The 23,025-nt window shown below is 52.7% G+C and overlaps 1 protein-coding gene and 1 long non-coding RNA gene across 5 annotated transcripts in view; both read right to left on the bottom strand.

The window, feature by feature from the left end:
- The window catches only part of LOC142930812 (uncharacterized), a 34,529-nt gene extending 17,975 nt beyond the window's left edge, over positions 1-16,554 (bottom strand). The window contains exon 1 of the long non-coding RNA XR_012946785.1: positions 1-16,554. This exon is cut by the window's left edge and continues 15,461 nt beyond it. This is a non-coding gene — a long non-coding RNA (uncharacterized LOC142930812).
- The window catches only part of COMMD7 (COMM domain containing 7), a 59,034-nt gene that overhangs the window by 27,157 nt on the left and 8,852 nt on the right, over positions 1-23,025 (bottom strand). For 3 of the 4 annotated variants that reach the window (XM_076073846.1, XM_032970339.2, XM_032970338.2), the window contains exons 2-7: positions 22,067-22,295; positions 20,463-20,516; positions 18,420-18,510; positions 17,880-17,936; positions 17,546-17,583; positions 16,566-16,656 (exon numbers count right to left, since the gene is read on the bottom strand). In XM_076073846.1, the coding sequence (XP_075929961.1) occupies positions 16,566-16,656; positions 17,546-17,583; positions 17,880-17,936; positions 18,420-18,510; positions 20,463-20,516; positions 22,067-22,189 (454 nt within the window). In that variant the 5' untranslated portion in view covers positions 22,190-22,295. Of the gene's footprint in view, positions 1-16,565; positions 16,657-17,545; positions 17,584-17,879; positions 17,937-18,419; positions 18,511-20,462; positions 20,517-22,066; positions 23,020-23,025 lie in introns of those variants that run through there. The other variant, XM_076073845.1, reaches the window with a different exon arrangement.

A 23,025-nucleotide genomic window follows, 5' to 3' on the forward strand; every position in this document is an offset into this window, starting at 1 on the left:
GGAGTTTGTATGATCTCTCCCTGGTCTACAGAGTGAGTGGAGTTTGTGTGATATCTGCCTGTTCTACAGAGTGTGTGAGTGGAGTTTGTGTGATCTCCCCCTGGTCTACAGAGTGAGTGAAGTTTGTGTGATCTCCCACTGTTCTACAGAGTGAGTGGAGTTTGTGTGATCTCCCCCTGTTCTACAGAGTGAGTGGAGTTTGTGTGATCTCCCCCTGTTCTACAGAGTGAGTGGAGTTTGTGTGATCTCTCCCTGGTCTACAGAGTGGAGTTTGTGTGATCTCCCCCTGTTCTACAGAGTGAACGGAGTTTGTGTGATCTCTCCCTCTTCTACAGAGTGAGTGGAGTTTGTGTGATCTCCCCCTGTTCTACAGAGTGAGAGGAGTTTGTGTGATCTCTCCCTGGTCTACAGAGTGAGTGGAGTTTGTGTGATCTCTCCCTGTTCTACAGAGTGAGTGGAGTTTGCGTGATCTCTCCCTGTTCTACAGAGTGAGTGGAGTTTGTGTGATCTCCCCCTGTTCTACAGAGTGAGTGGAGTTTGTGTGATCTCCCCCTGTTCTACAGAGTGAGTGGAGTTTGTGTGATCTCTCCCTGTTCTACAGAGTGAGTGGAGTTTGTGTGATCTCCCCCTGTTCTACAGAGTGAGTAGAGTTTGTATGATCTCTCCCTGGTCTACAGAGTGAGTGGAGTTTGTGTGATCTCTGCCTGTTCTACAGAGTGTGTGAGTGGAGTTTGTGTGATCTCCCCCTGTTCTACAGAGTGAGTGGAGTTTGTGTGATCTCTCCCTGTTCTACAGAGTGAGTGAAGTTTGTGTGATCTCCCCCTGTTCTACAGAGTGAGTGGAGTTTGTGTGATCTCTCCCTGGTCTACATAGAGGAGTTTGTGTGATCTCCCCTTGTTCTAGAGAGTGAGTGGAGTTTGTGTAATCTCCCCCTCTTCTATAGAGTGAGTGGAGTTTGTGTGATCTCTCCCTGGTCTACAGAGTGAGTGGAGTTTGTGTGATCTCCCCCTGTTCTACAGAGTGAGTAGAGTTTGTATGATCTCTCCCTGGTCTACAGAGTGAGTGGAGTTTGTGTGATCTCTGCCTGTTCTACAGAGTGTGTGAGTGGAGTTTGTGTGATCTCCCCCTGGTCTACAGAGTGAGTGGAGTTTGTGTGATCTCCCCCTGTTCTACAGAGTGAGTGGAGTTTGTGTGATCTCTCCCTGGTCTACAGAGTGAGTGGAGTTTGTGTGATCTCTCCCTGTTCTACAGAGTGAGTGGAGTTTGCGTGATCTCTCCCTGTTCTACAGAGTGAGTGGAGTTTGTGTGATCTCCCCCTGTTCTACAGAGTGAGTGGAGTTTGTGTGATCTCCCCCTGTTCTACAGAGTGAGTGGAGTTTGTGTGATCTCTCCCTGTTCTACAGAGTGAGTGGAGTTTGTGTGATCTCCCCCTGTTCTACAGAGTGAGTAGAGTTTGTATGATCTCTCCCTGGTCTACAGAGTGAGTGGAGTTTGTGTGATCTCTGCCTGTTCTACAGAGTGTGTGAGTGGAGTTTGTGTGATCTCCCCCTGGTCTACAGAGTGAGTGGAGTTTGTGTGATCTCCCCCTGTTCTACAGAGTGAGTGGAGTTTGTGTGATCTCTCCCTGGTCTACAGAGTGAGTGGAGTTTGTGTGATCTCCCCCTGGTCTACAGAGTGAGTGGAGTTTGTGTGATCTCTCCCTGTTCTACAGAGTGAGTGGAGTTTGTGTGATCTCCCCCTGTTCTACAGAGTGAGTGGAGTTTGTGTGATCTCTCCCTGGTCTGCAGAGTGAGTGGAGTTTGTGTGATCTCCCCCTGTTCTACAGAGTGAGTGGAGTTTGTGTGATCTCCCCCTGTTCTACAGAGTGAGTGGAGTTTGTGTGATCTCTCCCTGGTCTACAGAGTGGAGTTTGTGTGATCTCCCCCTGTTCTACAGAGTGAGCGGAGTTTGTGTGATCTCTCCCTCTTCTACAGAGTGAGTGGAGTTTGTGTGATCTCCCCCTGTTCTACAGAGTGAGAGGAGTTTGTGTGATCTCTCCCTGGTCTACAGAGTGAGTGGAGTTTGCGTGATCTCTCCCTGTTCTACAGAGTGAGTGGAGTTTGTGTGATCTCCCCCTGTTCTACAGAGTGAGTGGAGTTTGTGTGATCTCCCCCTGTTCTACAGAGTGAGTGGAGTTTGTGTGATCTCTCCCTGTTCTACAGAGTGAGTGGAGTTTGTGTGATCTCCCCCTGTTCTACAGAGTGAGTAGAGTTTGTATGATCTCTCCCTGGTCTACAGAGTGAGTGGAGTTTGTGTGATCTCTGCCTGTTCTACAGAGTGTGTGAGTGGAGTTTGTGTGATCTCCCCCTGGTCTACAGAGTGAGTGGAGTTTGTGTGATCTCCCCCTGTTCTACAGAGTGAGTGGAGTTTGTGTGATCTCTCCCTGGTCTACAGAGTGAGTGGAGTTTGTGTGATCTCCCCCTGGTCTACAGAGTGAGTGGAGTTTGTGTGATCTCTCCCTGTTCTACAGAGTGAGTGGAGTTTGTGTGATCTCCCCCTGTTCTACAGAGTGAGTGGAGTTTGTGTGATCTCTCCCTGGTCTACAGAGTGAGTGGAGTTTGTGTGATCTCCCCCTGTTCTACAGAGTGAGTGGAGTTTGTGTGATTGCCCCTGTTCTACAGAGTGAGTGGAGTTTGTGTGATCTCTCCCTGGTCTACAGAGTGGAGTTTGTGTGATCTCCCCCTGTTCTACAGAGTGAGCGGAGTTTGTGTGATCTCTCCCTCTTCTACAGAGTGAGTGGAGTTTGTGTGATCTCCCCCTGTTCTACAGAGTGAGAGGAGTTTGTGTGATCTCTCCCTGGTCTACAGAGTGAGTGGAGTTTGTGTGATCTCTCCCTGTTCTACAGAGTGAGTGGAGTTTGCGTGATCTCTCCCTGGTCTACAGAGTGAGTGGAGTTTGTGTGATCTCCCCCTGTTCTACAGAGTGAGTGGAGTTTGTGTGATCTCTCCCTGGTCTACAGAGTGAGTGGAGTTTGTGTGATCTCCCCCTGGTCTACAGAGTGAGTGGAGTTTGTGTGATCTCTCCCTGTTCTACAGAGTGAGTGGAGTTTGTGTGATCTCCCCCTGCTCTACAGAGTGAGTGGAGTTTGTGTGATCTCTCCCTGGTCTACATAGAGGAGTTTGTGCGATCTCCCCTTGTTCTACAGAGTGAGTGGAGTTTGTGTGATCTCCCCCTCTTCTACAGAGTGAGTGGAGTTTGTGTGATCTCTCCCTGGTCTACAGAGTGAGTGGAGTTTGTGTGATCTCCCCCTGTTCTACAGAGTGAGAGGAGTTTGTGTGATCTCCCCCTGTTCTAGAGAGTAAGTGGAGTTTGTGTGATCTCTCCCTGTTCTACAGAGTGAGTGGAGTTTGTGTGATCTCCCCCTGTTCTACAGAGTGAGTGGAGTTTGTGTGATCTCCCCCTGTTCTACAGAGTGAGTGGAGTTTGTGTGATCTCTGCCTGTTCTACAGAGTGTGTGAGTGGAGTTTGTGTGATCTCCCCCTGGTCTACAGAGTGAGTGGAGTTTGTGTGATCTCCCCCTGTTCTACAGAGTGAGTGGAGTTTGTGTGATCTCTCCCTGGTCTACAGAGTGAGTGGAGTTTGTGTGATCTCCCCCTGGTCTACAGAGTGAGTGGAGTTTGTGTGATCTCTCCCTGTTCTACAGAGTGAGTGGAGTTTGTGTGATCTCCCCCTGTTCTACAGAGTGAGTGGAGTTTGTGTGATCTCTCCCTGGTCTACAGAGTGAGTGGAGTTTGTGTGATCTCCCCCTGTTCTACAGAGTGAGTGGAGTTTGTGTGATCTCCCCCTGTTCTACAGAGTGAGTGGAGTTTGTGTGATCTCTCCCTGGTCTACAGAGTGGAGTTTGTGTGATCTCCCCCTGTTCTACAGAGTGAGCGGAGTTTGTGTGATCTCTCCCTCTTCTACAGAGTGAGTGGAGTTTGTGTGATCTCCCCCTGTTCTACAGAGTGAGAGGAGTTTGTGTGATCTCTCCCTGGTCTACAGAGTGAGTGGAGTTTGCGTGATCTCTCCCTGTTCTACAGAGTGAGTGGAGTTTGTGTGATCTCCCCCTGTTCTACAGAGTGAGTGGAGTTTGTGTGATCTCCCCCTGTTCTACAGAGTGAGTGGAGTTTGTGTGATCTCTCCCTGTTCTACAGAGTGAGTGGAGTTTGTGTGATCTCCCCCTGTTCTACAGAGTGAGTAGAGTTTGTATGATCTCTCCCTGGTCTACAGAGTGAGTGGAGTTTGTGTGATCTCTGCCTGTTCTACAGAGTGTGTGAGTGGAGTTTGTGTGATCTCCCCCTGGTCTACAGAGTGAGTGGAGTTTGTGTGATCTCCCCCTGTTCTACAGAGTGAGTGGAGTTTGTGTGATCTCTCCCTGGTCTACAGAGTGAGTGGAGTTTGTGTGATCTCCCCCTGGTCTATAGAGTGAGTGGAGTTTGTGTGATCTCTCCCTGTTCTACAGAGTGAGTGGAGTTTGTGTGATCTCCCCCTGGTCTACAGAGTGAGTGGAGTTTGTGTGATCTCTCCCTGTTCTACAGAGTGAGTGGAGTTTGTGTGATCTCCCCCTGTTCTACAGAGTGAGTGGAGTTTGTGTGATCTCTCCCTGGTCTACAGAGTGAGTGGAGTTTGTGTGATCTCCCCCTGTTCTACAGAGTGAGTGGAGTTTGTGTGATCTCCCCCTGTTCTACAGAGTGAGTGGAGTTTGTGTGATCTCTCCCTGGTCTACAGAGTGGAGTTTGTGTGATCTCCCCCTGTTCTACAGAGTGAGCGGAGTTTGTGTGATCTCTCCCTCTTCTACAGAGTGAGTGGAGTTTGTGTGATCTCCCCCTGTTCTACAGAGTGAGAGGAGTTTGTGTGATCTCTCCCTGGTCTACAGAGTGAGTGGAGTTTGCGTGATCTCTCCCTGTTCTACAGAGTGAGTGGAGTTTGTGTGATCTCCCCCTGTTCTACAGAGTGAGTGGAGTTTGTGTGATCTCCCCCTGTTCTACAGAGTGAGTGGAGTTTGTGTGATCTCTCCCTGTTCTACAGAGTGAGTGGAGTTTGTGTGATCTCCCCCTGTTCTACAGAGTGAGTAGAGTTTGTATGATCTCTCCCTGGTCTACAGAGTGAGTGGAGTTTGTGTGATCTCTGCCTGTTCTACAGAGTGTGTGAGTGGAGTTTGTGTGATCTCCCCCTGGTCTACAGAGTGAGTGGAGTTTGTGTGATCTCCCCCTGTTCTACAGAGTGAGTGGAGTTTGTGTGATCTCTCCCTGGTCTACAGAGTGAGTGGAGTTTGTGTGATCTCCCCCTGGTCTACAGAGTGAGTGGAGTTTGTGTGATCTCTCCCTGTTCTACAGAGTGAGTGGAGTTTGTGTGATCTCCCCCTGTTCTACAGAGTGAGTGGAGTTTGTGTGATCTCTCCCTGGTCTACAGAGTGAGTGGAGTTTGTGTGATCTCCCCCTGTTCTACAGACTGAGTGGAGTTTGTGTGATCTCCCCCTGTTCTACAGAGTGAGTGGAGTTTGTGTGATCTCTCCCTGGTCTACAGAGTGGAGTTTGTGTGATCTCCCCCTGTTCTACAGAGTGAGCGGAGTTTGTGTGATCTCTCCCTCTTCTACAGAGTGAGTGGAGTTTGTGTGATCTCCCCCTGTTCTACAGAGTGAGAGGAGTTTGTGTGATCTCTCCCTGGTCTACAGAGTGAGTGGAGTTTGTGTGATCTCTCCCTGTTCTACAGAGTGAGTGGAGTTTGCGTGATCTCTCCCTGTTCTACAGAGTGAGTGGAGTTTGTGTGATCTCCCCCTGTTCTACAGAGTGAGTGGAGTTTGTGTGATCTCCCCCTGTTCTACAGAGTGAGTGGAGTTTGTGTGATCTCTCCCTGTTCTACAGAGTGAGTGGAGTTTGTGTGATCTCCCCCTGATCTACAGAGTGAGTAGAGTTTGTATGATCTCTCCCTGGTCTACAGAGTGAGTGGAGTTTGTGTGATCTCTGCCTGTTCTACAGAGTGTGTGAGTGGAGTTTGTGTGATCTCCCCCTGGTCTACAGAGTGAGTGGAGTTTGTGTGATCTCCCCCTGTTCTACAGAGTGAGTGGAGTTTGTGTGATCTCTCCCTGGTCTACAGAGTGAGTGGAGTTTGTGTGATCTCCCCCTGGTCTACAGAGTGAGTGGAGTTTGTGTGATCTCTCCCTGTTCTACAGAGTGAGTGGAGTTTGTGTGATCTCCCCCTGCTCTACAGAGTGAGTGGAGTTTGTGTGATCTCTCCCTGGTCTACATAGAGGAGTTTGTGTGATCTCCCCTTGTTCTACAGAGTGAGTGGAGTTTGTGTGATCTCCCCCTCTTCTACAGAGTGAGTGGAGTTTGTGTGATCTCTCCCTGGTCTACAGAGTGAGTGGAGTTTGTGTGATCTCCCCCTGTTCTACAGAGTGAGAGGAGTTTGTGTGATCTCCCCCTGTTCTAGAGAGTAAGTGGAGTTTGTGTGATCTCTCCCTGTTCTACAGAGTGAGTGGAGTTTGTGTGATCTCCCCCTGTTCTACAGAGTGAGTGGAGTTTGTGTGATCTCCCCCTGTTCTACAGAGTGAGTGGAGTTTGTGTGATCTCTCCCTGTTCTACAGAGTGAGTGGAGTTTGTGTGATCTCCCCCTGTTCTACAGAGTGAGTGGAGTTTGTGTGATCTCTCCCTGTTCTACACAGTGAGTGGAGTTTGTGTGATCTCTCCCTGTTCTACAGAGTGAGTGGAGTTTGTGTGATCTCTCCCTGGTCTACAGAGTGGAGTTTGTGTGATCTCTCCCTGGTCTACAGAGTGAGTGGAGTTTGTGTGATCTCTCCCTGTTCTACAGAGTGAGTGGAGTTTGTGTGATCTCCCCCTGTTCTACAGAGTGAGTGGAGTTTGTGTGATCTCCCCCTGTTCTACAGAGTGAGTGGAGTTTGTGTGATCTCTCCCTGTTCTACAGAGTGAGTGGAGTTGGTGTGATCTCCCCCTGTTCTACAGAGTGAGTGGAGTTTATGTGATCTCTCCCTGGTCTACAGAGTGAGTGGAGTTTGTGTGATCTCTCCCTGTTCTACAGAGTGAGTGGAGTTTGTGTGATCTCCCCCTGTTCTACAGAGTGAGTGGAGTTTGTGTGATCTCCCCCTGTTCTACAGAGTGAGTGGAGTTTGTGTGATCTCTCCCTGTTCTACAGAGTGAGTGGAGTTTGTGTGATCTCCTCCTGTTCTACAGAGTGAGTGGAGTTTGTGTGATCTCTCCCTGGTCTACAGAGTGAGTGGAGTTTGTGTGATCTCCCCCTGTTCTACAGAGTGAGTGGAGTTTGTGTGATCTCTCCCTGGTCTACATAGAGGAGTTTGTGTGATCTCCCCGTGTTCTACAGAGTGAGTGGAGTTTGTGTGATCTCCCCCTCTTCTACAGAGTGAGTGGAGTTTGTATGATCTCTCCCTGGTCTACAGAGTGAGTGGAGTTTGTGTGATCTCTCCCTGGTCTACAGAGTGAGTGGAGTTTGTGTGATCTCCCCTTGTTCTACAGAGTGAGTGGAGTTTGTGTGATCTCTCCCTGGTCTACAGAGTGAGTGGAGTTTGTGTGATCTCTCCCTGTTCTACAGAGTGAGTGGAGTTTGTGTGATCTCCCCCTGTTCTACAGAGTGAGTGGAGTTTGTGTGATCTCTCCCTGTTCTACAGAGTGGAGTTTGTGTGATCTCCCCCTGTTCTACAGAGTGAGTGGAGTTTGTGTGATCTCTCCCTGGTCTACAGAGTGAGTGGAGTTTGTGTGATCTCTCCCTGTTCTACAGAGTGAGTGGAGTTTGTGTGATCTCCCCCTGTTCTACAGAGTGAGTGGAGTTTGTGTGATCTCTCCCTGTTCTACAGAGTGGAGTTTGTGTGATCTCCCCCTGTTCTACAGAGTGAGTGGAGTTTGTGTGATCTCCCCCTGTTCTACAGAGTGAGTGGAGTTTGTGTGATCTCTCCCTGTTCTACAGTGAGTGGAGTTTGTGTGATCTCCCCCTGTTCTACAGAGTGAGTGGAGTTTATGTGATCTCTCCCTGTTCTACAGAGTGAGTGGAGTTTGTGTGATCTCTCCCTGGTCTACAGAGTGAGTGGAGTTTGTGTGATCTCCCCCTGTTCTACAGAGTGAGTGGAGTTTGTGTGATCTCTCCCTGGTCTACAGAGTGAGTGGAGTTTGTGTGATCTCCCCCTGGTCTACAGAGTGAGTGGAGTTTGTGTGATCTCTCCCTGTTCTACAGAGTGAGTGGAGTTTGTGTGATCTCCCCCTGGTCTACAGAGTGAGTGGAGTTTGTGTGATCTCTCCCTGTTCTACAGAGTGAGTGGAGTTTGTGTGATCTCCCCCTGTTCTACAGAGTGAGTGGAGTTTGTGTGATCTCTCCCTGGTCTACAGAGTGAGTGGAGTTTGCGTGATCTCCCCCTGTTCTACAGAGTGAGTGGAGTTTGTGTGATCTCCCCCTGTTCTACAGAGTGAGTGGAGTTTGTGTGATCTCTCCCTGGTCTACAGAGTGGAGTTTGTGTGATCTCCCCCTGTTCTACAGAGTGAGCGGAGTTTGTGTGATCTCTCCCTCTTCTACAGAGTGAGTGGAGTTTGTGTGATCTCCCCCTGTTCTACAGAGTGAGAGGAGTTTGTGTGATCTCTCCCTGGTCTACAGAGTGAGTGGAGTTTGCGTGATCTCTCCCTGTTCTACAGAGTGAGTGGAGTTTGTGTGATCTCCCCCTGTTCTACAGAGTGAGTGGAGTTTGTGTGATCTCCCCCTGTTCTACAGAGTGAGTGGAGTTTGTGTGATCTCTCCCTGTTCTACAGAGTGAGTGGAGTTTGTGTGATCTCCCCCTGTTCTACAGAGTGAGTAGAGTTTGTATGATCTCTCCCTGGTCTACAGAGTGAGTGGAGTTTGTGTGATCTCTGCCTGTTCTACAGAGTGTGTGAGTGGAGTTTGTGTGATCTCCCCCTGGTCTACAGAGTGAGTGGAGTTTGTGTGATCTCCCCCTGTTCTACAGAGTGAGTGGAGTTTGTGTGATCTCTCCCTGGTCTACAGAGTGAGTGGAGTTTGTGTGATCTCCCCCTCGTCTACAGAGTGAGTGGAGTTTGTGTGATCTCTCCCTGTTCTACAGAGTGAGTGGAGTTTGTGTGATCTCCCCCTGTTCTACAGAGTGAGTGGAGTTTGTGTGATCTCTCCCTGGTCTACAGAGTGAGTGGAGTTTGTGTGATCTCCCCCTGTTCTACAGACTGAGTGGAGTTTGTGTGATCTCCCCCTGTTCTACAGAGTGAGTGGAGTTTGTGTGATCTCTCCCTGGTCTACAGAGTGGAGTTTGTGTGATCTCCCCCTGTTCTACAGAGTGAGCGGAGTTTGTGTGATCTCTCCCTCTTCTACAGAGTGAGTGGAGTTTGTGTGATCTCCCCCTGTTCTACAGAGTGAGAGGAGTTTGTGTGATCTCTCCCTGGTCTACAGAGTGAGTGGAGTTTGTGTGATCTCTCCCTGTTCTACAGAGTGAGTGGAGTTTGCGTGATCTCTCCCTGTTCTACAGAGTGAGTGGAGTTTGTGTGATCTCCCCCTGTTCTACAGAGTGAGTGGAGTTTGTGTGATCTCCCCCTGTTCTACAGAGTGAGTGGAGTTTGTGTGATCTCTCCCTGTTCTACAGAGTGAGTGGAGTTTGTGTGATCTCCCCCTGATCTACAGAGTGAGTAGAGTTTGTATGATCTCTCCCTGGTCTACAGAGTGAGTGGAGTTTGTGTGATCTCTGCCTGTTCTACAGAGTGTGTGAGTGGAGTTTGTGTGATCTCCCCCTGGTCTACAGAGTGAGTGGAGTTTGTGTGATCTCCCCCTGTTCTACAGAGTGAGTGGAGTTTGTGTGATCTCTCCCTGGTCTACAGAGTGAGTGGAGTTTGTGTGATCTCCCCCTGGTCTACAGAGTGAGTGGAGTTTGTGTGATCTCTCCCTGTTCTACAGAGTGAGTGGAGTTTGTGTGATCTCCCCCTGCTCTACAGAGTGAGTGGAGTTTGTGTGATCTCTCCCTGGTCTACATAGAGGAGTTTGTGTGATCTCCCCTTGTTCTACAGAGTGAGTGGAGTTTGTGTGATCTCCCCCTCTTCTACAGAGTGAGTGGAGTTTGTGTGATCTCTCCCTGGTCTACAGAGTGAGTGGAGTTTGTGTGATCTCCCCCTGTTCTACAGAGTGAGAGGAGTTTGTGTGATCTCCCCCTGTTCTAGAGAGTAAGTGGAGTTTGTGTGATCTCTCCCTGTTCTACAGAGTGAGTGGAGTTTGTGTGATCTCCCCCTGTTCTACAGAGTGAGTGGAGTTTGTGTGATCTCTCCCTGGTCTACAGAGTGAGTGGAGTTTGTGTGATCTCTCCCTGTTCTACAGAGTGAGTGGAGTTTGTGTGATCTCCCCCTGTTCTACAGAGTGAGTGGAGTTTGTGTGATCTCTCCCTGTTCTACAGAGTGGAGTTTGTGTGATCTCCCCCTGTTCTACAGAGTGAGTGGAGTTTGTGTGATCTCCCCCTGTTCTACAGAGTGAGTGGAGTTTGTGTGATCTCTCCCTGTTCTACAGTGAGTGGAGTTTGTGTGATCTCCCCCTGTTCTACAGAGTGAGTGGAGTTTATGTGATCTCTCCCTGTTCTACAGAGTGAGTGGAGTTTGTGTGATCTCCTCCTGTTCTACAGTGAGTGGAGTTTGTGTGATCTCTCCCTGGTCTACAGAGTGAGTGGAGTTTGTGTGATCTCCCCCTGTTCTACAGAGTGAGTGGAGTTTGTGTGATCTCTCCCTGTTCTACAGAGTGAGTGGAGTTTGTGTGATCTCCTCCTGTTCTACAGAGTGAGTGGAGTTTGTGTGATCTCTCCCTGGTCTACAGAGTGAGTGGAGTTTGTGTGATCTCCCCCTGTTCTACAGAGTGAGTGGACTTTGTGTGATCTCTCCCTGGTCTACAGAGAGGAGTTTGTGTGATCTCCCCCTGTTCTACAGAGTGAGTGGAGTTTGTATGATCTCTCCCTGGTCTACAGAGTGGAGTTTGTGTGATCTCTGCCTGTTCTACAGAGTGTGTGAGTGGAGTTTGTGTGATCTCCCCCTGGTCTACAGAGTGAGTGGAGTTTGTGTGATCTCCCCCTGTTCTACAGAGTGAGTGGAGTTTGTGTGATCTCTCCCTGGTCTACAGAGTGAGTGGAGTTTGTGTGATCTCTCCCTGTTCTACAGAGTGGAGTTTGTGTGATCTCCCCCTGTTCTACAGAGTGAGTGGAGTTTGTGTGATCTCTCCCTGGTCTACATAGAGGAGTTTGTGTGATCTCCCCTTGTTCTACAGAGTGAGTGGAGTTTGTGTGATCTCCCCCTGTTCTAGAGAGTGAGTGGAGTTTGTTGATCTCTCCCTGTTCTACAGAGTGAGTGGAGTTTGTGTGATCTCTCCCTGTTCTACAGAGTGAATGGAGTTTGTGTGATCTCCCCCTGTTCTACAGAGTGAGTGGAGTTTGCGTGATCTCTCCCTGGTCTCCAGAGAGAAGTGGAGTTTGTGTGATCTCCCCCTGTTCTACAGAGTGAGTGGAGTTTGTGTGATCTCTCCCTGTTCTACAGAGTGAGTGGAGTTTGTGTGATCTCCCCCTGTTCTACAGAGTGAGTGGAGTTTGTGTGATCTCCCCCTGTTCTACAGAGTGAGTAGAGTTTGTGTGATCTCCCCCTGTTCTACAGAGTGAGTGGAGTTTGTGTGATCTCTCCCTTTTATACAGAGTGAGTGGAGTTTGTGTGATCTCCCCCTGTTCTACAGTGTGAGTGGAGTTTGTGTGATCTCTCCCTGGTCTACAGATTGAGTGGAGTTTGTGTGATCTCCCCCTGGTCTACAGAGTGAGTAGAGTTTGTGTGATCTCCCCCTGTTCTACAGAGTGAGTGGAGTTTGTGTGATCTCTCCCTGGCCTACAGAGTGAGTGGAGTTTGTGTGATCTCTCCCTGTTCTACAGAGTGGAGTTTGTGTGATCTCCCCCTGTTCTACAGAGTGAGTGGAGTTTGTGTGATCTCTCCCTGGTCTACATAGTGGAGTTTGTGTGATCTCCCCCTGTTCTACAGAGTGAGTGGAGTTTGTGTGATCTCCCCCTGTTCTACAGAGTGAGTGGAGTTTGTGTGATCTCTCCCTGTTCTACAGAGTGAGTGGAGTGTGTGTGATCTCCCCCTGTTCTACAGAGTGAGTGGAGTTTGTGTGATCTCCCCCTGTTCTACAGAGTGAGTGGAGTTTGTGTGATCTCTCCCTTTTATACAGAGTGAGTGGAGTTTGTGTGATCTCCCCCTGTTCTACAGTGTGAGTGGAGTTTGTGTGATCTCTCCCTGGTCTACAGATTGAGTGGAGTTTGTGTGATCTCCCCCTGGTCTACAGAGTGAGTAGAGTTTGTGTGATCTCCCCCTGTTCTACAGAGTGAGTGGAGTTTGTGTGATCTCTCCCTGGCCTACAGAGTGAGTGGAGTTTGTGTGATCTCTCCCTGTTCTACAGAGTGGAGTTTGTGTGATCTCCCCCTGTTCTACAGAGTGAGTGGAGTTTGTGTGATCTCTCCCTGGTCTACATAGAGGAGTTTGTGTGATCTCCCCTTGTTCTACAGAGTGAGTGGAGTTTGTGTGATCTCCCCCTGTTCTACAGAGTGAGTGGAGTTTGTTGATCTCTCCCTGTTCTACAGAGTGAGTGGAGTTTGTGTGATCTCCCCCTGTTCTACAGAGTGAGTGGAGTTTGTGTGATCTCTCCCTTTTATACAGAGTGAGTGGAGTTTGTGTGATCTCCCCCTGTTCTACAGAGTGAGTGGAGTTTGTGTGATCTCTTCCTGTTCTACTGAGTGAGTGGAGTTTGTGTGATCTCCCCCTGTTCTACAGAGAGGAGTTTGTATTCTTCCCACCCCCTGCCATAGCTAAACATTTGCATCACACACGGGTGCGACATCGTCCCCGACTGTGCAAAATGTGGCAGGACCCTCCTGAACACGGCCCCAGCGGTCGCCCCTCACCACACACTCGCCGACCACACTCTCACACACCACACTCTCGCTCACCACACTCTCACACACCACACTCTCACACACCACACTCTCACACACCACACTCTCACACTCCACACTCTCACACACCACACACTCGCACACCACACTCTCACACACCACACTCTCACACACCACACTCTCACACACCACACTCTCACACACCACACTCCACACTCTCACACACCACACACTCGCACACCACACACTCGCACACCACACTCTCACACACCACACTCTCACACACCACACTCTCACACACCACACTCTCACACACCACACTCTCGCTCACCACACTCTCACACACCACACTCTCACACACCACACTCTCACACACCACACTCACACACCACACTCTCGCTCACCACACTCTCGCTAACCACACTCTCGCTCACCACACACTCGCCCACCACACTCTCACACACCACACACCACACTCTCACACACTCACACACCACACTCTCACACACCACACACCACACTCTCACACTCTCACACACCACACACTCACACACCACACTCTCACACACCACACTCTCACACACCACACTCTCACACACCACACTCTCACACTCTCACACACCACACTCTCACACACCACACTCTCACACACCACACTCTCACACACCACACTCTCACACACCACACTCTCACACACCACACTCTCACACACCACACTCTCACACACCACACACCACACTCTCACACACCACACTCTCACACACCACACTCTCACACACCACACTCTCACACACTCACACACCACACTCTCACACACCACACTCTCACACACCACACTCTCACACACCACACTCTCACACACCACACTCTCACACACCACACTCTCACACACCACACTCTCACACTCTCACACCACACACTCTCACACACCACACTCTCACACACTCACACACCACACACCACACTCTCACACACCACACTCTCACACACCACACTCTCACACACCACACTCTCACACACCACACTCTCACACTCCACACTCTCACACACCACACACCACACTCTCGCTCACCACACACTCGCACCACACTCTCACACACCACACTCTCACACACCACACTCTCACACTCTCACACACCACACTCTCGCTCACCACACACTCGCACCACACTCTCACACACCACACTCTCACACACCACACTCTCACACTCTCACACACCACAATCTCGCTCACCACACACTCGCACCACACTCTCACACACCACACTCTCACACTCTCACACACCACACTCTCGCTCACCACACACTCGCACCACACTCTCACACACCACACTCTCACACACTCACACACTACACACCACACTCTCACACACCACACTCTCACACACTCACAAACCACACTCTCACACCACACTCTCACACCACACTCTCACACACCACACACTCGCACACACCACACTGTCACACACCACACTCTCACACTCACACACCACCCTCTCACACTCTCACACACCACACTCTCACACTCTCACACACCACACTCTCACACACCACACTCTCACACACCACACTCTCACACACCACACTCTCACACTCCACACTCTCACACTCCACACTCTCACACACCACACACTCGCACACCACTCTCACACACCACACTCTCACACACCACACTCACACACCACACTCTCGCTCACCACACTCTCGCTCACCACACTCTCGCTCACCACACACTCGCCCACCACACTCTCACACACCACACACCACACTCTCACACACCACACACCACACTCTCACACACTCACACACCACACTCTCACACACCACACACCACACTCTCACACTCTCACACACCACACTCTCACACACCACACTCTCACACACCACACTCTCACACACTCACACACCACACTCTCACACACCACACTCTCACACACCACACACTCACACACCACACTCACACACACCACACTCACACACACCACACTCACACACACCACACTCTCACACACCACACTCAAACACCACACTCACACACCACACTCTCGCTCACCACACTCTCACACTCCACACTCTCACACACCACACACCACACTCTCGCTCACCACACACTCGCACCACACTCTCACACACCACACTCTCACACACCACACTCTCACACTCTCACACACCACACTCTCACTCACCACACACTCGCACCACACTCTCACACACCACACACCACACTCTCACACTCTCACACACCACACACTCACACACCACACTCTCACACACCACACACCACACTCTCACACTCTCGCACACCACACTCTCGCACACCACACTCTCACACACCACACTCTCACACACCACACTCTCACACACCACACACCACACTCTCACACTCTCACACACCACACTCTCACACACCACACTCTCACACTCTCACACACCACACTCTCACACTCTCACACACCACACTCTCACACACCACACTCTCGCTCACCACACACTCACACACCAAACACCACACTCTCACACACCACACTCTCACACACCACACTCTCACACACCACACTCTCACACACCACACACCACACTCTCACACACTCACACACTACACACCACACTCTCACACACCACACACCACACTCTCACACACTCACACACCACACACCACACTCTCACACACTCACACACTACACACCACACTCTCACACACCACAGTCTCACACACTCACAAACCACACTCTCACACCACACTCTCACACCACACTCTCACACACCACACACTCGCACACCACTCTCACACACCACACTGTCACACACCACACTCTCACACTCACACACCACCCTCTCACACTCTCACACACCACACTGTCACACACCACACTCTCACACACTCACACACTACACACCACACTCACACACACCACACTCTCACACACCACACACTCGCACACCACACTCTCACACACCACACTCTCACACTCACACACCACACTCTCACACACTCACACTCTCACCCTCTCACACTCTCACACACCACACTCTCACACACCACACTCTCACACTCTCACACACCACACTCTCACACACCACACACCACACTCTCACACTCTCACACCACACTCTCACACACCACACTCTCACACTCTCACACACCACACTCTCACACTCTCACACACCACACTCTCACACTCTCACACTCTCACACACCACACCCTCACACACCACACTCTCACTCACCACACTCTCTCACTCTCACACACCACACTCTCACACACCACACTCTCACACACCACACTCTCACACACCACACTCTCACACTCTCACACACCACACTCTCACACACCACACTCTCACACACCACACTCTCACACACCACACTCTCACACACCACACACCACACTCTCACACTCTCACACACCACACTCTCACACTCTCACACTCTCACACACCACACTCTCACACACCACACTCTCACACACCACACTCTCACACTCTCACACACCACACTCTCACACACCACACTCTCACACTCTCACACACTCGCGCACACAAATCTCACGTTTAATAATAAAAAAAACTACAAAAACTAAAACTTTCCCATGACCGAGTCAAGAGGTAATCGATGTCGAACCCTGACCTCCGAACTTCCACTCCAGGTCGACGAGCTGGTTGATGGAGAGAGCACGGCCCAGCGCCGCCCGCGCCAGCAACGGCCTCCTCCCCTCCCACTGCGAAGACAAAGATCCCCCAGGTAGCCTCCAACAAGGCGGTCGGGGCAAGTGCTGTTGGCGAGTAGCTGCATCTATGAAGGCCCGGCACGAGGGCGGTGGGTGGCCAGCACCGCCTTTGTCTCCCCCGTGGCGATGCTTACTACACACTGCACCGGGTACTCATTTTGAGGCCTAGGGGTCGCCGAGTCCGTGCATCGCGCTAACCGATAACGTCGCCGCTCCCCCATGAAAAGACAAAGATCCCCCGTGTAGCCTTAACAGACTTTTGGGGCAAGTGCTGTTGGCGAGCACCTATGAAGGACGGCACGGCACACGAGGGGGTGGGGTGGCCAGCATCAAGCCCGGCCGCCTTTGTCTCCCCAGTGGCGATGTTTACACACCGCACCAGGTACCTTTTTGAGTCGAACTAGGGGAGGCCGAGAACCGGTTCAGATAACCGTCACTGAGTTCAACATACATAAATCTGCGTATGGGTCTCTGTGGGTCTCTGTGGGGTTCTGTGGGTCTGTATAGTTCTACATTAGTCTCTGGATCTATGTGGGTCCCTATGGGTCTCTTCCTTCCCATAGTAGGAAGCCACTGGACCTGTGCACTTTTAAATCATCATCGAGATTGACAAACTCATTTCTTTAGAACTACTTTTGTGTTTAGTTTGTTGTCCTTCCCCCGCACCTCCTGATTAGCGCGGTTAGCATGGTTGGCTGCGTGCGGTGGAAAAGAAGTTTAACATACATACACGTGCGCGTAACCATCGCTATCACGTGGTCATTATCAGACCACGAAGCATCGTTACACAGTGCTGCCGTCGTCATCGTCATCGTCGTCGTCAACATGTCCGCACTGTCGGGTTCAGGGATGAGCCCGCTTGCCGCACTGCCAGACGAACCTCGGCGAGGAAGCGGCGAGATTTCTCCTTCGACAGGCCTGCCAGGGGACAGCCGGAAGCACGCGCACGGGTCAGCTGATGATCCAGCAACTCGCCGATGGTCAGTCACCTCCACCTCGCTCTTCTGGGGCTACTGCTGCTACCACCATGGCTACTATTATTACTCCGCTCGTCATTGCACTCCGACCCACTTGACCACCGGCGGTCAGTCTGCCTCCACAGTGCGGGAGTACAGGCAGCCGCGTGCAGCAGCAGCAGCGTTAGCCACCGCCCGACGAGTCGTGTACGCGGGGAGCCCCCCGATAGGGGGGCCCCACCTGACGAGTGCCCTCACCCAGATTCTGCAGCTCCTCCTGGATCTGATCCGCGTTCAAACTCCTCCTTAGAGACCCTGGGGGAACATCGGGGTCAATGGGCGGAGGGGGCAGAGGGTGGGAGGGGCACGCATGGACTTAGGTTGTCACCAATCACTCGCACAAGAGAGAGGTCGCTTGGGACCCATCGGGGTAATGGAGACACCCCCAGAAACCTGGCAGCAGTACGATGATGGGGGGGGGGGTGTTTTCACACGAGTGTCTTGTCGGTGGGGAGGGGCACACGTGAGTGGGCCACACTAAAAGGCCACCAGAGGCCCGCCAGTGGCCCCGCGAGCCTTACAATGAAGAACACTGGCCTAAGCTCTGTGGTCGTCGATACATTACGGCAACCAATGAGTGTTTATTATATGCGCGGGAGGAAACCGGAGCGCCCAGAGAAAATTCCGCGTGTGTGAGAGGGGGCAACGCTGTATCCCGCAAACGGCCCTCCACCCCCACACGCCACCACCTCCCCCGCCTCCTCGCCCCCTTTGTATCCCCCGCCACTGCTCCCCCACCCTGAGCGACGAGCACGAGTTGTCCGAGCAGGACCTTGGGCTCCTGCAGGCCCAACGCGAGTCCCTCCAAGCGCCCAAACAACTTCTCCGCCTGCAGACACCACACACGCACGCGCATCCACCGCACGCGCACCACACACGCATACGAACATGCAACACACACGCAAAACGCACACACACGCAACACTCACACACTCAACACGCACACACACGCGAACGCGCACACACACGTGCGTGCCGCTGGGGCAAGTCCTCTCAGCAAAGGGTACCCCCGACAAAGGGCGGTGGACGCAGTGGCGCCTGTGAAGGGGGGTTGGCACAGACAATGCCCCGCAACAGCCAACCCGCCCGCCTTTGCCTCCCCCCAGCGGCGATGCCTTTGCACAGTGCGCTAGTCGTTGTCAGGGTGACGACCTTGGGGAGGCCCAGCATTGGTTCAAAGACACGTGCCTACACACACACACACACACAAAACTACAGCCACGTGCAATCGTAACTTAAAGATCTGCTGGATTGACGCTTCCTTGTGCCATGTGAGTTTTTTGTTGGGATTAGGCGAAGGTGCACCACGGGGCTATCACGTTTGGGGTGGAAGGCTCTCGATGCTGGCAAGGAGATCATGGCCAAGGTGCCACCGGTTAACCGAGATGACTGAAGATGCATCATCACCTGTGCTCCCAACCTTTCCTACCCTCAACAATAATAAGAACCACCGCCATTCGCGACGAAGACAAACAACACGACATTTTTTTTTATTTCATCAGGTAAGCCCCCCACCGAGCTACGTAGCTCTTTGTCAGAAGCGACCTGGCCATCACAATGATAGCTCAGCGAAGTGGCTTATCGTGTGGATATTGATAACAGCCAAACACTCTAAACGTGCATTTCTAAAATGTGGAGGGGAAAAACCGGTGGGCGCGGGGAAAAAGTCCACGTGACCACGAAATTGAACATCTCGCCACCGTGGCGGCCCGCTAAGTGGCGGTGACGTCCCCACCACGGTGCCTGTGCCAGGCCAGGTGCACTCTGGGGCCGCCACCACAAACGTCGAAGGCTCGCTGCTGACAGGAGATCACGGGACAGACCCAGCAGGTGCCGTGGGTTGACTGGCTGAGACGATTGGCAGTTGCACCACCTGTGCCCCCTGCTGTTCTAACTCGCTGCGTTTTAGCCGCTCGGCGCTGCGCTCGTTGTTGTGAGCGTCGTTCCTTTTGCCCTCCGCTGTTGCTGGAGGGTGAACGCCTCCAACAACAGTGGAGGGTGAGTGTCCCACCCACAAAAGACAAAGATCCCCCGTATAGCCTGAACAGACTGTTGGGGCAAGTGCTGTTAGCGAGCAGCTATGAAGGCCGGCATGGCTACACGAGGGGGTGGCTGGCCAGCCCGGCCTCCTTTGTCTCCCCAGTGGTGATGTTTACACAGTCCCACCCTCATACAAAAAGACAAAGATCCCCCGTATAGCCTTTACAGACTGTAGGGGCAAGTGCTGTTAGCGAGCACCTATGAAGGCCGGAACGGTACACGAGGGGGTGGGTGGCCAGCACCACGCCCGACCGCCTTTGTCTCCCTAGTGGCAATGTTTACACACCGCACCAGGTACTCATTTGAGGCTGAGTCGACCTAGGGGAGGCCCGGGACCGGTTCAGATAATCGTCACTGGTGTTGGCCGTGAGCGGGAATCGAACCCGGGTTGCCGGGTTCATAGCGCAGCGCGCTAACCGCTACACTACCGCTCCCCACACACACAGACACACACATACAGACACACACACACAGACACACACACAGACACACACACACAGACACACACACACAGACACACACAGACAGACACACACAGACACACACACACAGACAAACACAGACACACACACACAGACACACACACACACAGACACACACACAGACACACACACACACAGACACACACACAGACACAAACACAGACACACACACAGACACACACACAGACACACACAGACGCGTTTACAACAACAGCAGCTGGAGTCGAACCGTTCCCTCGTGGTTGAGGGGCTCGTGTACCTGGTCAGGGTGAGTGAGTAACTCCAGAGCCAGGGCCGAGATGTCCGAGAATTGCTGCAACAAAATCAACAACAACAAGCATTAAAGTTGATTCTCTGTATTAATTTGCAAGAGTGAGTGAACGGGTGGGTGGGTAAATGGATGAGTGGGTGAGTGAATGAGTGGGTGAGTGGTTGAGTGAGTGGGTGGTTGAGTGAGTGGTTGAGTGAGTGGGCGAGTGTTTGAGTGAGTGGATGAGTGAGTGGGCGAGTGGTTGGGTGAGTGGGTGGGTGAGTGGGTGAGTGGGTGGGTGAGTGGGTGAGTGGGTGGGTGGGTGGGTGAGTGAGTGGGTGGGTGGGTGAGTGGGTGGGTGAGTGGGTGGGTGGGTGAGTGGGTGAGTGGGTGGGTGGGTGAGTGGGTGAGTGGGTGGGTGGGTGGGTGAGTGGGTGAGTGGGTGGGTGGGTGAGTGGGTGAGTGGGTGGGTGGGTGAGTGGGTGGGTGGGTGGGTGAGTGGGTGGGTGGGTGGGTGAGTGGGTGGGTGGGTGAGTGGGTGGGTGAGTGGGTGAGTGGGTGGGTGAGTGGGTGGGTGAGTGGGTGAGTGGGTGGGTGAGTGGGTGGGTGGGTGGGTGAGTGGGTGGGTGGGTGAGTGGGTGGGTGGGTGAGTGAGTGGGTGGGTGGGTGAGTGGGTGAGTGGGTGGGTGAGTGGGTGAGTGGGTGGGTGAGTGGGTGGGTGGGTGGGTGAGTGGGTGGGTGGGTGGGTGAGTGGGTGGGTGAGTGGGTGGGTGGGTGGGTGAGTGGGTGGGTGAGTGGGTGGGTGGGTGAGTGGGTGGGTGAGTGGGTGGGTGGGTGGGTGAGTGGGTGGGTGGGTGGGTGAGTAGGTGGGTGAGTAGGTGGGTGAGTGGGTGGGTGGGTAGCATCGGCCACAGCAAGGGCAACTGTTGTTCGCCAATACGACTCCCACAACAACAGCGGCAGCAGCAGCACTAGCAACTAGCCACATCAGCTGCCACACCACAGCTGCTCACACCACAGCAGCAATATCAGCAAGGTACCACGAGGCGATGGTAGTAGCGACCTCGCCACGTGACGGCGGCAACTTTGTGCCAGGCTAGGTGCACTTTGAGAACACGTGAAGTGTGGGTATTATACATACACTTCACACACGTACTGCCCTTCTGCCCCCTCCCCTTCTCTCTCCTCCCTTGCCCTTCCCTTCCCTCTCCTCCCTTCCCCTTCCCTCTCCTCCCTTGCCCTCCCCTTCCCTCTCCTCCCTTGCCCTTCCCTCCATCTTCTCCCCTGCCCTTCCCTCTCCTCCCTTGCCCTTCCCTTCCCTCGCCTCCCCTCCTCCGCTGCCCTTTCCTCCCTTCTCGTCCCCTCTTCTCTCTCCTCCCCTCCCCTTCCCTCCCCTTCCCTCTCTTTCCCTGCCCTTCCCTCCCCTCTTCTCCACTGCCCTTCCCTTCCCTCTCCTCCCCCGCTGCCTTTTCCTCCCTTCTCACCCCCTCCGCCCCAGAGTTCCTTGACGGTGAATTCACCTCCCTCCCGCCCGTGCCAACTATTCCCTACCCCTGCCCTTCCCTCTCCCCTCCAAGACCCCCGCTGCCCCCCCCCCAACACGCCCCGCTCACCTGCACCGTGAGCCCCTCCGCCATGGACTTCGCCGCGTCCGCCACGCTCAACGCCTCGGGCCCGGGGCCTCCTGCGGGTCCCAGGCGCCGCGGGGCCGGGACGGGCCGGCTCGCCTCGCTCATAGCGAGCTCGTGGGGGGGAGCGGGGGGGGGGGGTCTTAGGGATAGGGGGAGCAGGGGGAGACGCAGGGAGACATACAGGTCGACCCCTAAGCAGAGACAAGGAACCCTAGGGAGACAGGGAAGAGACACGGGGAGACACAGGGAGACTCGGTGAGCCTCGGTGAGACTCAGTGAGAGACAGAGAGACAGTGAGAGACACAGACTCAGTGAGATACACAGGGAGACATAGAGAGACAGAGAGAGACAGAGAGACACAGGGAGACTCAGTGAGAGACACAGGGAGACAGAGAGAGACAGAGAGACTCAGTGAGAGACTCAGTGAGAGACACAGGGAGACAGAGAGAGGCAGAGAGAGACAGGGAGACTCAGTGAGAGACTCAGTGTGAGACACAGGGAGACTGACTGAGTGAGAGACACAGGGAGACAGTGAGACTCAGTGTGAGACACAGGGAGACAGAGAGAGTGAGAGACAGAGAGACACAGGGAGACTCAGTGAGATACACAGGCAGACAGAGAGAGACATAGAGAGACTCAGTGAGAGACACAGGGAGACAGAGAGAGTGAGAGACAGAGAGACACAGGGAGACAGAGAGAGTGAGAGACAGAGAGACACAGGGAGACTCAGTGAGAGACACAGAGAGACTCAGTGAGAGACACAGGAAGACAGAGAGAGACACAGGGAGACTCAGTGAGAGACACAGGGAGACAGAGAGAGACACAGAGAGACTCAGTGAGAGACACAGGGAGACAGAGAGATACACAGGGAGACAGAGAGAGACACAGAGAGACTCAGTGAGAGACAGAGAGAGACTCGGTGAGACAGAGGAAGCGTGCAC

Source organism: Petromyzon marinus, chromosome 43 (genome assembly GCF_048934315.1).
Source record: "Petromyzon marinus isolate PM22_M1 ecotype Great Lakes invasive population chromosome 43, UKy_Petmar_22M1.pri1.0, whole genome shotgun sequence".
NCBI lineage: Eukaryota > Metazoa > Chordata > Hyperoartia > Petromyzontiformes > Petromyzontidae > Petromyzon > Petromyzon marinus.